Below are 20,555 nucleotides of genomic sequence, written 5' to 3' on the forward strand. Positions count from 1 at the left end.
ATGCTTATTGCAAAGCATATGTAGGTCATGGGGGTCCTTTTTCCTACAGTACACCTCAGATTTTTCTTTGAAGTTGCATTTTCCCTGAATCTAGTTTTAGCATGTTTTTATTCACTTCTGTGTTTAGTTTAGCTCTGTTTCTTTTTGGTTTCTCTCTGTACTGGCTCAGTTTTCTGCCCCCACCCCTTGTCTCTGATGTCGTTCCGAATCTTGTTCCATAATGTTAACATGGTGCCTGAGTTAATCCAGTCAGTAAGCAGTTGGCCAGTTCAATGAGCGGTCAAAGTCAAGACAAAAATAAACGCTCAAAGAGAAGTACACTCCATGGGAAAGTACATGATAGAAATACCATTTGTTTCTTCCTTGTAAGTGCCTGGTCCACGAACTGAACCCTGAAAGATGTTTCACTGTGTGAAAGAGAATGCTTGCAACAACATTCAGTATCCACATGAAACAGAATGCATCATTCGTTATGAACAGCTGTCTCTCTCTCCCTCTCTCTCTCTTTTAGGCAATACTTTTTACATATATTTAGGTAAATTATCCATTCTCTCACTAATAACTCATAAGGTAGTCAGCAAATTGTTTCAAGTGCATCATGTGCTGGTCAGTATCTCACTATATCCTTAACACAATTAAAACCCTAAGATTTACTTACAAGAGTTTTACTTGTGGCATAAGGTGACCAGAAACAGAAAGAAAGTGAAAACTAGAGAGACAGAAAGAGAGACAGAGGGCAACATTACCCTAGAGCCCACTCTTGCTCTTTTCTGGGCTCTGGTGCCCCACTTTTTTTCTAATCTTCCTTTCTGGGCTGACACACATTCCACAGACAGATAGAATGGATTTACTAGGACCTCCACCAATGGACTAAATTCACTGCTGTTTTCTATTTATTTCTATTACCATCTATTTTGTATACAGCCCTGAAAAGTGTTAGTAGTGATAACTGAATCTTAAAACAATCTAACCATAAAACACAAACTGCTCATAGAGACAGAACACAAACTGCTCATATCCAAACATATTGAGTGAAAACAAGATTAGTGACAATATCAGTCCAGTATTACAGCAACATAGAATGTACAAAAAGTCTAGTTCAACAGTTAATAATTTACAGCGGTGCAAAGGTTCATATTCTCACGGCAATAAAAAAAAAAAACAATAAAAACTACATTAACTAAAGTCTGAGTCATATTATTTATGGTACTTGCAACTAACATAAGATAAATGTTTATATGAAAGATTACTGACTGCATTACTGTCACATCAACATGTGAGCAATAACTCAAATTTCCGTGAGTGCAGTGATTAGTAATACAAACTTCCTGACTATTGCAGAAAATGAAAGGCTTTTTTTTTTTTTTAAATACATCAGTAGTGTATTGCAAATTACGACTTCAAGGTATACTCAAACCTTTGAAGACGCTTGCTCTTCAAGTGACCAGTTCGTTATTTGCCTTATTTTCTATTGCTGTTGTGTGAAGATTTTCTTCAAAGGAACAGAATTTCTCAATATACTTAGTTCAGTTTGGGCCCTTTGGGTTCATGTAAGAGACAAGCGCTGCAATATTGGTCCTCATCTAAAGCCCAGTGGGCTTTATGTGGGTAATGTGGCTAAGATTTCATAGCCTCTGCCCAGGGGCAGCCACAGTTCCGTCAGTGTTGTCACAGAAATGCTATGCAATGCATGTAGCACGCATACACATATTATACAGCCACATAACCATCAGAACATCAGCTAAAGATACAATAGAACCAATTGTCATACAACAAAACACAGTTAAAATGAAAAGCACATAAATGTGAAAATGCCGAAAACAAGCTAACAGTCTGAAACCAGCATATGTCATAAATAATATCATGAAACGAAAGACTAATTCGACAAACTTTGCACCCCTAAGCTAACGCTAAGCAGATCCAACAATATAAGTATTATTTCTCTACCACTACAACCCACTTGAAAAAGTCAAAAAAGTGCAAAAATAAAAGTTGCATTATGAAACGATGATTACCTTACCTACCTTTGCTGTTTTGTGATCATAATTTGGTTTTATATGAATGAGTGCTATCAGCTAATCCATTGTTTTTTTTTACATTGAAATGATTCTGAATGGAAACAAGCCCAGGGCTTAACGGGTTAAAGATTAATTAATGTAACATCTGAATTTAAGTGACTTTTGCAATAGTAAACAAACTGATGACATAATAGTGTGAGGAGAAGTCTGCCTGAAATCTAAATTCAACACAGGCTTTCCATCATTTTAAATAAAGAATAACACATTCATACTTAACAATGTAAAAAAACAACACAAGAGTGATTCTGTAGTATAATTTATAGACACCTGAAGGCAATGAAGATCTGACTAACTTCCCACTAACTTCTTTAATATTTTGTTTTGGCATCTGAATGCGACCTTGCGTTTCCTCTTATGGAGTGACTGTGAGGCCTGTAGTCTGGGAGATACTGGTGATAATTTAAACCAGAGACGTTCTAAAGAGACTGAACTGTTTGTGAGTACAACACAGCACTGCCTTGTTTGCAATAATGACCACTAGATTATATCTACGCAATGAGTGTTTGAGCCTGTGGTTTCCATAACAAGCCTTTGCACGCCTATATGAGTGTGATCATGTGGTTGTGTGTGCGCAAAAGCCCCCTATACTGTCAGAGTTACTGAAGGGACATTCTCCACTCCACTGTCACCCCACATCCTTCCACCCACCCACTCACACACACAAACATACACACCCCCACACACAAACACATCATTCATTCTGAGTGTTTTATGAAGTGACTTTGGGATGATAGAGAACAATCCAGACACTGAAAGCTCACTGAGTCAACCAAGTGACTGAGTAACTTCAATGTGTTGAATTTGGCCATTATTTATTCATCTATCAACTAACACAATGGCAATATTATCTCACATACTCCAGGACATGCATAGTAAGTCTATTTGTGACATATTGGTTAAGCATAGTGTGCAACTCACTGAAAATACATTTGGCTTTCATTACAATTTAACATTATTTAATATATTTTAAGTGATCAATAGTTTTAGCATCCCTAAAGGACTGAATGAACTATCCAAGTTCACCTTTAATGGCCATGCTGTTCTCTGCAGCAGATGGCTTGTCTGCTCAGTGACACAACAGCAAAGATGACGGTACCCTACTGTGCGTGTGTGTCTCTATCTGTGTGTTATGACAATGCGTAGTTGCTGCACTTTATTCTTAATCACAGCATAACAAAATCTGGACAATGAACTCACCAAGTCCTTAGTATTCTCTCCTCTCCCTTTGCCCCTCACCCTCACCCATCCACCTCATCTTTCCCTCTGTCCTTGAAGAGAGTTTTAGTTTTACTAAGCACAAAGTTCCTGATGACAAACAACAGACTTTGGGGTCTGTTGCTGTCACAGACCAGCTGTGTGTACACCTGGCCTTGAAAGCCTGTACATGGATAAGAGGTGGAGATGAAGGAAGAGGAAAAGACAAGGCAAAAACAACAAGAAGGTGAGAAAGTGAGACAGAATATGCTCAGCAAAGTCCAAAGGGAAGTGGAGGAACAAACAGACACCCCTAAATGACTTTGATTCTTGGGCAAAAAAATTCCTATCGAAAGGGATAGAAGAAACAGTTAGAAGGGTTGTTTTCTTAGCATGTGTTACAGTTTACTTTTAGAGATAACAATTTTGTGGCTGCCAAAGACTGAGGAAAGAAATAAAAAATTTGTGGTTTGGACGTAAATTCTCACAAGGCCAGATTATCTTCCTCCAAGTCATATTTGGACTCCAATCAAGGTCTTAAAGGGCAGTGCTCCCAATGAACCCAAACTAACCACATTAAGTGTAACTTAAGTTATATACTCATTTGCCAGAGAAATATGAGGTTTGAATTTTGTTTGCATAAATGTCAGATGCTCCAAATCCACTGGTCTAACCGGGTTTATGTTTAAACAAAAACAGAGACCAAACAGAGCTTACACCCGCAAACACTTGTGCATATAGGCATGCAAGCTTAGTCAAGTGCACACAGACAGCTCTGCATCTCTGACTCAAACCCACTTGAAAGTGTTTAGCCAACTGCTGAGCCTCAAAAACCTGTTTCCTGGAGAGAAAGAATTCTGAATCTTATCCATTTGCTTTCGCACATACACGCAACCACAGACACTCAGACATTTGTGTCCCTCAACTCTGTGACAAGGACACTCCGGAGTCTAACTCTGCATGTATAATAATGATAAGCAGATGTTCATTAAAGCAGATGGCTGGGGCTAAATCTGCCAATGACAGTTCCTTGTGTTTTCTCTGTTAATGTGTTTTATAGTGCAAACTAAACGGCTAGACAAGTGAATCTACCATGCAACGTAACAAAGGAATTCAACTCATAAATCTCAAACAGGAGAAAGACCAACACTAAATCAGCCTGAAGAGTCTATTGTCTGTGGCACACATACTTCTGTGCGTTTTAGTAAGGCTTCGATCTCAGCATGCACCGTTTGTGCATACATGTGCATGTGCAAACTTGAATTGGTCTGTGAGTCTATGCGTGAGCCTGTGTATTTGACCCATTAACTGATTTAATTGCTGGTTCCAGTGATCTGTGAGATTCCCAGGATCAGGTCAGGGCAAATAGTGGAGAACAGAGGGGGGATTGAAAGACAGAGCTTTTCCAGTGGATGGAATCTAGGTCTGTGCTGGACAGAGGGCAGGAAATGTACATGGCCAGGCTGGTCTTGGATTGAAACTGGAAAAAAAGGACAGAGGCCTTTCAGATAGAGCTTTGAGACACTGGCTTAGTTCAGGATATAAGGCTGCTCTGTAACAGAGGCCAAGCCATGAACCGAGAGGGGCAGAGAGGAAAGGGCCTGATTTTTTTTTAATTTGTAGGGCTGTATGGCGGTCTGTGCATGGCGGAGAATACAGAGAACACACAGAAAGAAGTGGGTAAAATGCAGACAGAATTAGGCCCATGTTAGTTCCACAAGATGTGACTTGTTCTTTTTAAGATGGGTATAGAAACTAGTGTGCCAAAATATGACTCATTTGTTCTAGGAGCTCATAATGTAAAAGTCTACCTGTATTAATGTACAACTAATAGGATTATCAATGGGTAAGAAGTAAAAGTGTGTTTTAAACCTGAACACCTAGTAATGTCAAGCTTCTGACTACTTGTTATACTTCATTGAGGATAAAATGTATATATGCTGCAGGACTGAAGTTCACAGTGATTATATGGCCTAGAGTCACTCAGTATAAAAAGATGAGAAGGAACAGAGACCTTATTGAGAAATAACCAGGGAAAGCAAATGCACACACACCAACATGAATTACCCATGTACTATCCTTGACAAGCATATGCTAGCCTTTACGCACACACATACGTACCTACAAGCTCATTCTGCATGCACACATAAGAAAATAGTCACTGTGTTTGTCAAATCCACATTCACTGAACATGTGACACAACCTTGTATGAAAATGTTGAACGGTGTTCAGGATCTTATTATTCACAAGTGGGACTGCAAGCTGTATACATCTTGATTCCAGGCATTGGGTTTCACCTCAGGTTTTAATTATTCGTAAGAGTTGAAAGCTAAAAAGGCAATACGTTTTCTACGCCTGTAACAGTGACAGGCATAGATAACAGATAACAGTTGGCGGGAACTTCTGCCCTGCATTAGTAGAGGCACCAAGTGCATTACCAGATGACTGGAAATAGTGCAAAGTATATCGTAAGAGACACCTGGAGTTTACAGCAGAACATACCCCATATATCTTTTAAACAAAGCCATATCATATGTACAACTTATACAACACACAACACGCATCTGATTGCACTGAATCTCTTGTCCTGTCATTTGTCACCTCTTCATAGGCATCATGTTTTAAGGGAAATACACTGGAAATTGCACCAACAGAAGAGTGCACGCCTCGAGATTGGAAGTTATTTTCAGAAGTCATTGTATGCACACAGGGGCCTCAGCGGAACTAAGCTATTCCATAAGGAGGGGCAGTAGGGATGTTAATAGGAGAGGTTATACAAAAGCCCCATGCCAGGCAGTGTATACAGGTCAGAAAGATGGAGCACTGCCATAGAAAACTGGCAAATGCGATCCAGTTAACATTCTAGTTAAGTTTAGTTTGTTTGGTCTGTATGGTTTTGCTTCCCTTGTGAAAAAGAACCAGCAGCATTTCTGTGATTAGTGCAAATTAGAAACAGGTCCTGTGAGTTCATAAGGATAGACACTTGGTTGAAATAGGAGCTGGATGACAGCAATTACTGCAATAATAACAACAATGGGTGACATTGTTCCAACCAGACAGAATGTGTTAAAGAAATCCTGCCGCCTTTTCACAGTGGCTTAACAATATTACAACTACTAATCAAGTACATCAGGATCACTTGCAAAGCATTTGTATTGCATCACTGTCAAGGCAAAAAAAATTCTAATGAAAAACCATGACAAATACATGAACAATTCCACTTATTTGGGGGTTGAGTTTGATCGTAAACTTTATTATGATTCATTTTTCTTGCTAAATCCATCTGAATAACTGGATGGGTGACTGAAGGATCCAAGTAATTATCGCCTCTGAAAACACATTTGCACAAAGATATAGTCTTTTTAGGTCCAAACCACTCCAACAGGCTTCTACATGTCAGCTCTGTGGCAGGTGTCTATTTCACCTCCGCAAAGGAAGACGTGTCCAAACAAACTCTAATGCTGCTGACAGGGCCACTGGGATTAATGTACTCACCAGCACACACAATCTTGAACACACATGCATTTATAGACACACACAAAGACACACTCTACTTGCAGAGACAGTGTCCTGGCAGCTGTCAACCCATATGTGACAAAGGCAGAGTTATTTTTGTAACTGTGAACAAACTATTATGCTATGGGTGGTGTGAGAAAATGAGCTAGTAATTAAATTGGCCTTTCGCATGATCAAAGTTCAGAGCCGATGAGAAAATCATTTCATACAATCCGTGCCTGTTTTTAATGCAGTTTCTGAAAACTGAATCCAAATGACATCATGTTTAACTTTTGCTCTCCTTGTGTAGTCTGTTTGTATGGAATGACCTCATCTCCCTGTGCAGCCTGGTTGCAGTCAGCTGTTTCACAGTGGCTGAGTGGAAGGAAATCTCACTACTACTCACTCTGTCAATCTCACACTCACTTGGTGAATGGAATACCGCAAAGAGGTAGCACAGGAGACGCTTATTCACACACTCATGCAAACTAGCTAAAAAAAAAAGACATGTGCAGGCTCACAGACACACAGATGCAAACACAAGTCCATTATACACTGAGAAGGAAAGTATGACGCAACTATCATCTGATACTAAACAGAGGAAAAAAAGAGAATCTATATGGAAAAATGAACTGATGCTTCATGAAACAAGAGGAAAGATTATTTTCCACACATGATTCTTTTCTTTTGCCTTCTTTGTTCCTCTGGCCCCACTTCATTTCGCCCTCACTCTTCATGGATTCAATGGGGCTTTGTCTGATCCTTCACCAATGACCACTGCAGTTTCATGTTTTTAGGGGGGGAATGGTTAGGATTGCCTGGTTTTGTCTTTGCCAAAAAGCCAAAATGAGCCTTGATATTTTTTAGTTTGCCTGTATTATTAATGCATGTGATTGTGATAACTTTTGAACATTACTGAAACACATCGACAGATTGTAGCATTCATTCAGGTTCACCAGACTGTCCTCAGTATTTTCTGTGGGTAAATAACTCTCTTGTATCGAACACATTTAATCTCTCGCCAAAAATTACATCAGGTGTGCAGATGTGCTTCTAGATCTTCAGAGAGATCTTTGTAAACAGAGAAATTTATATGCCGCAATAAATTCCATGTTTGTGAAACATATATGCAACAAATATACATCATATCTTGGTAGGAGTTTGTCAGTATCTTTAACATTGCTCCACATGGATTAATTTCAGTTCTCCACTCCAAAAATCCAAAAATATGTTAAACCATTAATATTTCATCACATGAGTTGAATTCAATGAGGACCATTAAATCTATTACAGCAAACAATCACATTGCTTGAAGGCAGACAAACCCCTTTAGCTGTGTAATGTGTTTGTGCCAAAAGTACATGGATGCAGTCCTTTCAGTTCAAGTCGTATTTACAAATTTGCAGGCAGGTTCATTTCGGAAAACAGACTCTCACATGTCTCACATTGTGTTCTTACAGCTTGTTATAGAAATGTGGGCTCCTCAACGTGACTGCACAAACATTACTAGCTGGCTTGCAGCTGATGCATATTTATTTTGTATTAAATGATTAACCAGTGTCAAAGGTATGATCAGGTCACTTGTTGAGAAATTCACTGCTGACAGAGAGAAAAACATTTGATACTTGTACATTTTCAAGAACATGCAATAAGCCATCCCAACTAAAATATGACAGCTGAAGCTGCAGTGCAACAAAAATAAAATACTGCTGGATACAAGAATATACACAGGGGGTATGATTAATATGACTGCAATAAGCCAAAGAAGGATTTATTTTTGAAAAGAACTGAAAAGAACTCAGTAACACCAGGCATTTTGTCAGTAAAGTTGTAAAATGCTTTTTTAGGCGACAAAAGATATGAAATAGTAGCCACAGTACATATACAGTTCATAGTGCATACTGTACGCATACATGTGCATGTGTGTGTTGTGCTTTAGCAGCAGATCCAGTCTTTGCTGATTAGGTATCCTCTTGTCGAGCTTGATTCAAATCTAAATAACAGAGCACAAAAGCGGGAAAGAGAGGCTTTGTCTGGAAACTGAAGTCCACCTTTTTTTCCAGCCACTGCAGTTATTTTATTTCACTCAACTGTTAAAGCTGGATTTTACCTTTACTATTCTTAACAATAAAAAGAAGCAAGTCTGCTTGCATTTTAACCCTCATTTCTTCTCTTCTAGTTTAATTGTGTGCCTTAAACCTGGCTATAATGCTATAAAAACTGGGCCACAGTCCAAAGTATGCAGGATTTTTCTGTTCTAATTAGCTTTGTGAAGACACCTGGTTCACATAAATACTGGAAATAAATGAACAAATTTAGATATAATAACAAAACCAAACAAATATGCACACATTAAGTCACAATTTACTCGACCACTTTCAAAACTTAGATGTAGGTTTTTCACTACATACATTAGGTTCAGTAATTAAGTTTAATTCATTCATTCATGCAAAAAGAATTTACTGGTGTTTGCAGTGGATGACTATTTCACAACACATTAACACAACACAACAATGACAACAATATTCCTGACAAAAATTCATTTCTGTTCTTACTTTAGGTTTATCTGTGTCATAATTGAAAATGTTTAATACATATTTTTCTTCTGCCACTTCAGATAAATAAGTGTCAGAGTACTTTCATCTAAGCAGTCATAACTATGCTATAAGATTTCAAAGTCTGCTGAATGTACACAACAACCCATTAATTTTTATGGCCTATCATAACTGCCCATATCTGAAAGCTTCAGAGCAAATCAGCCATTTTCAAGGGCTGCCGAAAGCTTTGGTCTCACAATTAAGCGGTTAAATGACTGCACTATGAGTGCTGTTAAATCTCTGGTTTGATTTATGGTTGTTCTATTGCACTTACTGTCACTATTTCCAAAAAAACACAACTGTTAGCTCTCTTTATGGTGTGGTGATAGAAACAAGAATGGTTGTTTGCTTCTGTTTAAGTCATTCAAGGCACATGCACACACCTTTCATCTACAAACACCTGATTTCCATGCTGTTCCCATGGTGATGGCTATAGGAACCCGGGTAAGACTTAGACACCCACAAAAGAATGACAAAAAGGAGTGAGACAGACAGAAAGACAGAATCAGTGACCAAAGATGTGTGTGACCTGTGGGCCATTACAGTAAAGAAAATGTTGAGTCTGATGCAGATCCAGGTGCAGATTTACATCAAAGCTACTGTAGCATACATGCATACTTTAGAGAGTATGCAATGTTCCCCTGCTTTGTGCTGTAGGTGGACAATACAAGTAAGTTGATATCTTCACCGTGTAGAAAGATGAAGACCCCAGGCACTCTCTAAAGTCCATTAGGTACACATAACAAATGTTTCACAGAGACAGTAGATCCAACAGGGCAGGGTGCTTTGGTGACAAATGAGTCCTCTGTTAGTTATACTTCAGAGACCAAGTTTTTCAAAAGATTTTTTACCCCAAACTGATTTTAGAGGTTGCCCTGAAGAGATGGCTCTGACAAACTGAAAACTGTGGCCATCACCAAATTCATATTGCAAGAAGGGTTAAAATAAGTTAAACTTAAGCTGCTGAGACAAACTTTCTTTCACGCTGACTTTGCTGCCTTCTAGCAACTGTTCGCTGTGCTCAGCCTTGAATTAACTCAATACATCAAAACTTCAAAACAAGTAGGAAAACCAACTACGACTGCTATTCTCCCTGTAATACACAAGGGTAATTACTGCTACTATCAGCTACTGGTGCTCTCTGGTCTATGTCCAACACAAAAAGTGTAATCACTACAGAAAAATCAAACAGCCCTATCTCCAGGAAGACTACAATTAGACAAGGTTTGTGCAAGTGTATTCATGCGTGTGAGAGAGGAGCCTGCAGTCAGATTAAATCTAATTTTCCACTATAACGCTATCCTAAATGTCACAAAGGGGAAAGAGTCACTTGCTACCGCAGGTCCCTGCAATGCACAATTAGTCAAATAAAACAAGGACATGGTGGTAATAAAATGTGGTGATTCATATCCTCCCTCTACTCTTGAACTGAACTCTGGACATTGTCTGAGCACTGCATGGGACAGACATGTATGATCGCACATGTGGACGTGTCAACCTGCACATTCTGCCTACTGGAATACTGTGGATGAGCTCATGCATGGAGAGATGAAGTAAACTGAATGGACTATTCACACCTATTGACGGGGGAGTCAATGACACATTTCTTATGTTACATGAGAGCGGGAAAAAACAAAATCAGAAGGAGCAGCTATATAACCATAACGCAAGACAAAGTAACTAGAGAAATGATGAGGTCAGGGACTTATGGTCCATACAGGGAGGGACAGAAATAGTTCAACAGATCATAAGTGAGAGACACTACTAGGCTATCCTTTATTTCTAAAACAGTTTTCTGAATATTGGCCAGAATTAAGAGCTCCATCTGCCATTCCTACTGTAATTTAAGGTATGATGTTTTACTACAGACCTTAACGGAGTGAGAGCACTTTTAAAAAGGATGCTTAGTGGAAAATGATACTGATCTCCTGAACCTTAGCATATTTCAGTACTCTGGTATGATTATCAAGCACACAACCTACATACGATAGAGGTGGTATTTCAGTCAACAATACATTATTACTCAGTGTCCAGGATTTCTTCCATGCTGGAGAGCTCAGATATACACTGTGGCCTAGGCAACAGATCATAAACATGAAAAGCATGTCATGTGATACTCTTTACCTGTGGTACAACACAGCATGTAGAAAGAAGGGACAGTGAAAGTGATGACAGTGCAGATGAATGATGACGCAGCACTGTTTAGCTGACTGAATCGGACTCCTTCATGGCAAACATTTGTATTGTGATTGCCTGTACTCCCCCGTTCTGCTCTCTACCTCGACCCCTCTATCCCTCTCGCTGCAGTGAGTGAGGTGATGAATGTGTGTGTCTATCTCAGCTCCTATTAATAGTACCAAATGGTGCTGGAGGTGTCAAAGCTAGAGAAGGATGAGCTCTCTCACTCCCTTACACACACACGTACAGAGCTGAAGTACACTCAACCTGAAAACCCAGATGTAGAAGTGGGGAATAAGTGGGGGTGGGTAGTAGAGAGCAGAGTGGGAGAAATAGGTTAAAGATCATAGACAAAGGCAGCAGCAGAGTTTGAAACAGCGTACTGACAGATTTACTACTCATATGATAAAGCAAACAACCTACAGAAACCCTCAGCATAGCGAGGAATGAAGACTGGACTTTTCGTTGGAAAGCTGAAGAAACAAAAACACTGACACATACAGTAGGTTCTCAGACACACATTCAACGACACACTGAGAGAGCTGTTCTAATCCTGTCAACAATATTCTCAAGACTCATAATGATGCCTTTAAGGAAAAAGGGTGAATCTACTGTTTGTGTGCATATCTGTACCTCGTGAGTTGGTGGCTAGGTCAGCCACTTTCTGAAAGGCATCCAAGAAGGCAGCAACAGCAACCACAGTCGCCCTGAAAGATAAGAGGAAGACAGAGGTTTATCAAAACTACAAAATATTAACATGCTTTTTATATGAAAACACCAAAAAAAAAAAAAGAAAAAAACATGTTGAAAGCACATTAAATGTAGCAGATGTGTGTAACAACTGTAAGAAAGATCATACAAAGACTGGTCAACTTTAAAAATACACAGATATAGGAAAAAAAGACTTAAATTGAACAGATAAATAAAACTGTATCCTATATTGTGTTCTGAACAGTTGAGGACTAGATGTATACATGTAAAGTAAGCTTACATCAATCTTGATCATTTAAAAATGAAAGTATGTATGCATGCGTGTAAGTTTAAGACCTAAACGTGCCCTGCTGTGTGAGGAATGTCTATGTGATTACTTGGAGACCACTGGAATCTGTCCAGCTCAGCAGTACAACTCTACCACACTTACAGGTCATTGAAAGGAACTATGTGGGATCTACCCTGTCCGGCTATAAAATGGAAAGGGGGCTTGAGGCTCGTACTTTTTTGTCATCCAGTGCAGTTCACCCAGCATTCACAAATTTCCATTTAAAATACTGCTTATGCTGAACAAACTAAAGAAAGGGCAAATCCAGTCACTTTGTAAAAAAAGAAGTGGAAGGCTGGTGTAATATTACCTTCTGTTTTGCTCATTACAGACACCATCTCTCGTTGGTATCCCGAACGGCGGCCTGTCTGGCTGCCTGACTGACCAGTCATTAAACTAGCTGGCAACAGTCTGCTTCACTGGCAGGCTAACTGACTGGTTAACTGGCCTACTTAAGAAACAACAGCCCTGTCATTTAGATCACAAGTACAGAGATAAAAGGTCCTTCATGTAAGTGACACCTGATCTTTTCCACAGAGACGACTCTACCTATCAGTTATGCACGCTACAAAAAAGAAAGTTTCCACAGCAAACACTGCAACAAATGCTTGTTTGTTTTAACCCTTGTAAACATCCATTGGCCAGCGGAAATCTTCCATAACACAACATGGGAAATTCCACAAACACTTCAGACACATAGTTTCACAACCAAGCAAAAGAACTAAATAAAGGGTATTGTGGACTTTCAAGACTGACTTGAGGATGGACAAAGGAGTTCAGTAAAGTTTACTGACTATTTCTGTCCACAGACACATGGCTTTTGTGGTGAGTTGGTATTATTGATGGACACCTTAATGGGTAGAAAGAAACAGGCGCATCATGGATATCCAAGCCAAGAACCACTGAGTCAAAATGACTTATGAAGGTAAAAGACTGTATTGAGCGTTCAGTGCAAAAATCTTTTCACATTTGTCAGTCTGAGGACCAACAGCTATCAGTTGTTGCTGTTGTTGATGTCAGTTAATGTTTTACAGTGGCCTCCAACAGGTCTCAGAGAAATGGGAACACAAAATACAACTGATACACAGTATACCCCTGATCCTGACAATACTACTCCTGTCTCCTCTCAGCATTTGGACGACAAAAAAACAATCATTTCCTTTATTGCTTAAATATGAATATCGGTTAATAAGTGCTGTGTTGTTGCAGAGCTGACCAGAATATCTATGGGTGTGTCCTGCAAATGGAAAAAGAAACATACACTGAGGCACACACAGATTCCTTTCTATTTAAAGCCCAGCAGTGGCACTAAACCAACCTCCAACTGATATCTGCCTATGTTAATTTATACCTTGTATACAGTGATCTATGGATCACATTTTACATGCATTTATTAACTTGAACAGGTCCGAGTGGTAAATGGTTTAAACTGACGCCTGTCCCTAGTGATCCTCGTAGCCACGATAATGTGTATTATTAAATGATTCCACCCATTCACGACAATGACTTTTTAAAAACTCCAACTAGAAACACATGAATTTGACTTTTCTCATCAATATTTTTCCTATACATAATAAATTGAGTGGATTCATACCTTTTCATCACAGAGAAGTATAATTTTTATTTGACATTTTTGGGTATATGTTCATCAACAATATGGATGGGGAATTCCGCCACAAATGACTAGTTTTAATATAGTTTGAATTACCAAAAAAAGATGTTATGTAAAAATCTGATGCTTAAAGGGGTCAGCTCTGTACCTCATGGAAACCATGACCTGATTCTTAACAGCATTACTCTTCAAATCTACAAATGAAGCTGCTCTGTCTTAGAATCCAGACCATAGACTTTAACATATCTATTCCACATGGCCTTGGTGAAGACAATCTCAACTCCCCATGGACCCTGACGTAGTGCAATACAGACTACTCTTTCTGACAAAGATACATCGAGTGCTGCTGCTGCCCCTTTCTATTCTTAGTTCAACAGAAACTGGAATGTAGCTGTAGTAAATCTGAATTATAGAAAGAGGTTGTATTTACTTCTCTTTACGTGTTTCAGTTGAAACATTCAACATGATTCGAAACAGAGGTAATAATGAAGGTAATTTTTACATATGAATTCACTGCATAACTGTCCTACAGTCCAAATCCAAATATTTAGTGTTTGTTTCTGGAGGCCTGACCATAGTTTATAGGCTAAATTTGAAATGTTGAAGTGGTCTGAAAAGTTTAACCAGAAGGGAAAAAGGCTGGGTGTAAGCCTGGCTCTGACACAGCTGCATTAACCATGAGCCACCAAACAGACCAAACACTGTCAAGTTAAAAGGAGGCCGTGATTAGAAATCAGCTAGCCTATATTCCTCCCTGCCCTCTTTCTTCAAAGCTGTCTTATGTGCGCATGTGTGTGTCTGATAGTTGCTTAAAACCAGAATGGGCAGAAAAAACACAGTATTTGGACCAAAAAATGACAGAACAACCCTAACACTATAATTGGTTGATTTCCTAGTCACTTTGTGAGAGGGGAGCAGAGGGGCTAAATTACAGAGTAGTCCATCTTAGAATGTCATTACACACAGACATATGCCGCTACCGCTTCTGGCTGGTCACTTATCCAGTCCAAGGAGAGAAGGTGGGTGTGTTTGTGCTTTACAGTGTATATGTTTGTCCCTGAATGCAGTAGATTACAGAGGTCCTTGGGTGGGGGGGCACACTGTCATGTAGTGGAAAATGGTAATTTGGCCAAGTTGCTGGACACAGGCTTTAAAGTGAACAGAAAAGACTTTTTTGTAGGTCACCAAGAAGAAACCTAGATAGCACACTTTTATTAGTGCTCCAGCAGCAAGGGCATCATTATAGCCTGCCATATGCCGCAACCACAGCAGCCGGGAGCAGAGGAAACAGCTCGTCCAAAACACTAAAACATGGTATGAATGTACTGTAAAGCCGGGCTGAAGCTTCCACCATTGGTTTCTAATAGAGATATTCTGATTGTGAAATTCTGTGCCAATACTCGTACAGGATAAGATTAAAATAACAATTTGGCTGCTTCGGAAAATGAATGAATGAATGAATAAGAAAGAATCTTCACCCTAACTGTCATAATTTCAGATTTTCCTCCTTAATGGCCCCATACAAATGAGTACAAATTCAATCACAGAAATATAAATTTATCAAACAACTATGAATATAACACAAAAGATAAAGATCTCAGAGTCATCAGAAGATACCATCTTATTTGGAGGTGGCAGTCGACAAGGGTAGATAATGGGTGATGTTCTACTGATATAAATCAGTGCAATGGTTTATAGGTGGTAAAATGAGAGATAAACACTGCTTGGGTAAAATAGCAGTCCAACTATCATTTATGAACATCGATATCTGTTTTGCACAGAGAAAGGAAACACCGTGATTACTTTAAAAGGGTGTTTTTCATCACGTACACTATGAACACAATACATACCATCTTCTATCATCACTGTATCTGTGAACATCAAAGATCTGTTTCATCAGATAGACTTCCTCTTTTCAATGTGTACAATTCAACGGCCAACAATACTTTGGCAAATAATGAGCAGGAGCACATAATATGCGTCATCTCCCTGTCTGAGGATTACTTGCCAACTTACCTTTTGACTAGCACAATAATCAGTGACGAGTAGATTTGTTCTTTTACCATTCTCAGTATCCAGACATAGAGACACCCTACTGCCAAACAGTCAGTCATTAGCAACAAGGCTGCAAATACTCCCCTGAGCTTTGGCATGGCAGGGTCACATATTTAACCCTGGAATGATGGAGACACTTGAATAACATATCACAATTAATCAGACTTACTACTGAGAAAATGGAAGAATGGGACACTGAGTGGCCCCTGGAAGGTATTGTTAAGTCTCTGAGCCTTTATACTACTGTCAGAAGTATTCTGTAGGAGGACACGTGGACACTTAAATGGCTAGAGAACTGCCATGTACTGTTAATCAAAGAATAATTTAGTCCACAGGGCATCCATCTTTACGGTACTTGTGGGACAATAAGCTTTTATTTCAGCCGTCATAAGTTGTTTGTGTCCTGACACGTGGCCACTTAAAACCAACTGAGTGGTGGCTACGATTGGCATCTATTGTTAGCATTAGACTTAGAACATTTTTGGCAGGAGGTGTGTAAATTTACAGGGTCAGGAAGACAAAGTAAATCGGGCTTAAATAGGACTTCAAGGGAGTAAGGGCACATAATGACCTCTGTGCGCTATTGTGACGTTATTAGGCTTTTATGTAAACTGTCATTGCTGGTTAGTCTGAAGACACGTGGCTACTTCAAATTTTTTATGAAGAGTGACATCTACTGATAAATCCCAGAGGAAGTGAAAAACCTGTTTGAGGCTGATATGTGTGCATCAGAGATGTTATGCAACAGCAACACTGATATTTTGTTAACCTGGAATAACATTGGTTTTACTTTACATAACACCATCTATATATTTCTATGTCTAAATGGTTACAGAAAAGCACAAGCTCAAGAGCCAATGTACTTTATCAGTGAATTGAAAGAAGTAAATGAGTTTAAAGTAAACACAGACATTGATTTTCCTCCTTGTCAATAGCAGTGGTCCTACTGATTGAACACACAGTAACACATAAATGCTGTACGTGCTCACGAACACACTCTCACCTGAGCTGCGACTGCAGTTTGCCTGCCTTGGCGATAAAGTCCTCCCAAATTGGATAGCTGCTCTGTGGGGGCAAACAGACACATTAACATGAATAACCCAATCATGAGAACAGATTTCACTATTCCCAGAGTTACATAACTGTTCAGAAACCAACATGAGGCCACTGATGCCTCCCTTCACCTTTAGGGCATTAATAGGGATAAAAGGAAATCTGAGAATCTGAGCTGCTGCTAATGGACAAAGGTTTGCTGGGCTGTATGTACTTGGTAACAGCTTTTAACTGAAACCAATTAGCCTACTTCAGAATATTTCCAAACTGACGACTTTGATTTTTATTCTCCATCGACATGTCTCCTGTTGATTTTCTGAAGTTTTAATGTACTGGGTTACATATAAGTGGGAGGAAAGACATTTCTGCCATGTCCTGTATGTTTTAATGGGTCACAGCCCTAATTTGGAATGAACTCCACACAACAGCAGTACTATTACTATGTTATAATGAGCATGAGTCCCAATGGGGGTCTAAATTTACCTAATTTAGGTCCAGGGCTGAAAATAGTTCAAGAGCCTTTACCCAAACAATCAAAGATAAGAACTGGTCTAATGAGCTGAAAAAGGTGAAGCACATGAGAAGGCTTTAGTAGCTGGACATGGGCTAGAGTGATGAATCTTGCATGACCAAATGTTTGTCACTAATGTGTTACTACCATCAGGGCCCCGAGGAATGTCTTGTTATGCTGTCAAACATTACACCAAACAACAAATCCAACTGCCTGTATCTAATGCTCTCTTTCACATCACATCTGATCCTTTAAGAGTCTGTCCTCACTCGAGAAAACAGAACTTGAATTTTGACAGACAGTATTTGACATGTTTTAATTAATAGTGTTGTTTGCGTGGCAGCATTGTTACTTGACAGCTAAGACACAGAGGGTTCTTGAACTACTAGGTCACCACGCTGAGGAGTGCTGAATGTCTGAGCGGTATTCATAACAAACTTTCTTACTCAAGTACATCTGATGGTTGGCCATTTGACCTACACGTGTCAAAGCCTTCAGGCCCTATGGGTAATTTTCTACCCTGACAGATAGATTCCTGAGATTCCTTCAGGCCTTACAACAGCTGGGAAATCTGCTAATTGTCTCATCAGACGACCTCTGTCAAAAATAACATCAAAAAAACAAGATGCCCTAGTTTAGACTGACAACTGTCCTGGTTAGACTTCATCATGATTGCATTCATCTTAAATTGGAACAGAAAAATACACTGAATTTACATGATCAAAATAGATGTTAACTAATTAATGCAGTTTAAGGCGGGTTTCAAGGCAAAAATACCTCACATTTCTGTTTGCTGTAAATAAAACAACATAAGTTTCAATGGAGATGATTATTTTAGTGTTAGCATTTAGCTAGCTTTGATTTTATGCTAATTTTCGTGACATAAACAGATTGTTTATCTATACAAGGAGCGTACATCTACAATAACTAGCAGCTTTAAGAACAAAAGGGCGCTGTTTACAGAGTTAGCTAGCTAGTTAAGTTGTGTTAGTAAGTAGTTTAGCAGATAAACTGTGCTGTAAAGTTGTTTTTCACTTACTTTCATGTCTCCGATAACAGTCTGGAAGAGTCCTCCGAGCGCGCTGCATTCCTTTTCGATAACAGCCTCCATTTTCAGGACCAACTCCAATGGTCAGTCCCGACTCGGTGAGCCGCTTTCAGTTCGCCACCTCCGCTCTCCAGAAAGAAGCAAAAACTTTAAAAACGACCAGAAACGAACGAACAATATATACTAAACCGTGTTACTTCCTAAAACAAAAAGAAGAGCCGGCTGTAGGTGAAAAGAAACAAACAAGGCAGGAGGTGTGGAGGAGCTGGACCGTTTAGTACAAATCAAAAGAAGCTGTTTGGACCAAAAGAGACCTTTAAATGCCCCTGTCCCCTCCACGGAGCCCCGGTTAGAGCCATGGCCGGACCCCGAGGATACTCTGCGGTAGTCTACTTGTAAAGAAAACACAATAATCCACGGTGTTTAGGTGATAACGCTGTTCCTATCTTGTAAGGTAAATACCGACACTCTGCGGACTCTCACTCCCTCCTGAACACTGACCGAGAAATAACCGAGACGGAAGAAAAAGGCAGTAAGTTGGAGGAAGGCTCGTGAGAAGAAGGTACTTCCGGTTTAGCACTCTCCTTAAAAATAAAACACCTCTAAAGAATATAATCGAAGGCATGTCATCATGGAAAGTAGCTTTTAGTTTTAGAGCAGTATTAACCCTTTCATGCACGAATTATGAGAACCTTGGTCAAAATTTTTTTCCTGAGTGGTTTTATTCCTCTTAAGGCATGGAAAAACAATGCAATTTATTTTTTTTAATGAACCTATTTTTCATGTAATAAATACATTTTAATTAATTAATTGAGTAATTAAGTAATTAATTAATTAATTAAATTTTATTTTCTCTTGCTCTTTTTTTCTATTGTCTTTTTTTGATATACATATTGTTGTTTTATACTGGACTTATTAATGCTGTTTAACCCTTTCATGCATGAATTATGAGAACCTTAGTCAAGATTTTTTTCCTGTGTGGTTTTATTCCTCTTAAGGCATGGAAAAACAATGCAATTTATTTTCTTTAATGAACCTATTTTTCATGTAATAAATACATTTTACTGTATTTATTATTATTATTATTATTATTATTATTATTATTATTATTATTATTATTATTATTATTATTAATTTTCTTTTCCCTTGCTCTTTTTTTCTATTGTCTTTTTTTAATATACATATTGTTGTTTTATACTGCACTTATTAATGCTGTTTAACCCTTTCATGCATGAATTGTGAGAACCTTAGTCAAGATTTTTTTTTCTTCAGTGTTTTTATTCCTCCTTAGGCATGGAAAAAACAATGCGATCGAGTTTTTTCTTCCTCTATGGAGTTACAAAAATATCCATGCATTTAATTTTTGAAGTAAAGAAATGTGTTTTAAAACCTAATATCAGAAAGTAATATGAAAACAATGAAATAAAAACATTTTTAATGCTGCTAATCTGATGTCTTCTCACATTTTAACATATTCTAATGCTCGTAATTACTCAATTCATGGAGATAATATGCAAAAAAAAAAAACCTTCTTGTCTAACAAATAACAATTGATTCATACTTAAACATGTTACTGCAGATCACGTTTATCAAGAACAGCAAAGTTACAGTAATGGTATGAATGTCAGTGTATGGGATGGTGCATAAGTGTCCACTGTGTTGGCTGATATGGAACTAAAACATCAAAACCCATGA

General features: G+C 38.7%; 1 protein-coding gene across 8 annotated transcripts in view; it reads right to left on the bottom strand.

The window, feature by feature from the left end:
• Nucleotides 1-19,384, bottom strand: part of LOC115435290 (protein MTSS 1-like) — a 45,772-nt gene extending 26,388 nt beyond the window's left edge. For all 8 annotated transcript variants that reach the window (XM_030157598.1, XM_030157596.1, XM_030157601.1 and 5 more), the window contains exons 1-3: nt 18,852-19,384; nt 17,252-17,313; nt 12,176-12,249 (exon numbers count right to left, since the gene is read on the bottom strand). In XM_030157598.1, coding sequence (XP_030013458.1) covers nt 12,176-12,249; nt 17,252-17,313; nt 18,852-18,923 — 208 coding nt within the window. In that variant the 5' untranslated portion in view covers nt 18,924-19,384. The remainder of the gene's footprint in view (nt 1-12,175; nt 12,250-17,251; nt 17,314-18,851) is intronic.
• Nucleotides 19,385-20,555: the final 1,171 nt, after the last annotated feature.

The sequence above is a fragment of the Sphaeramia orbicularis genome, chromosome 16 (assembly GCF_902148855.1).
Source record: "Sphaeramia orbicularis chromosome 16, fSphaOr1.1, whole genome shotgun sequence".
NCBI lineage: Eukaryota > Metazoa > Chordata > Actinopteri > Kurtiformes > Apogonidae > Sphaeramia > Sphaeramia orbicularis.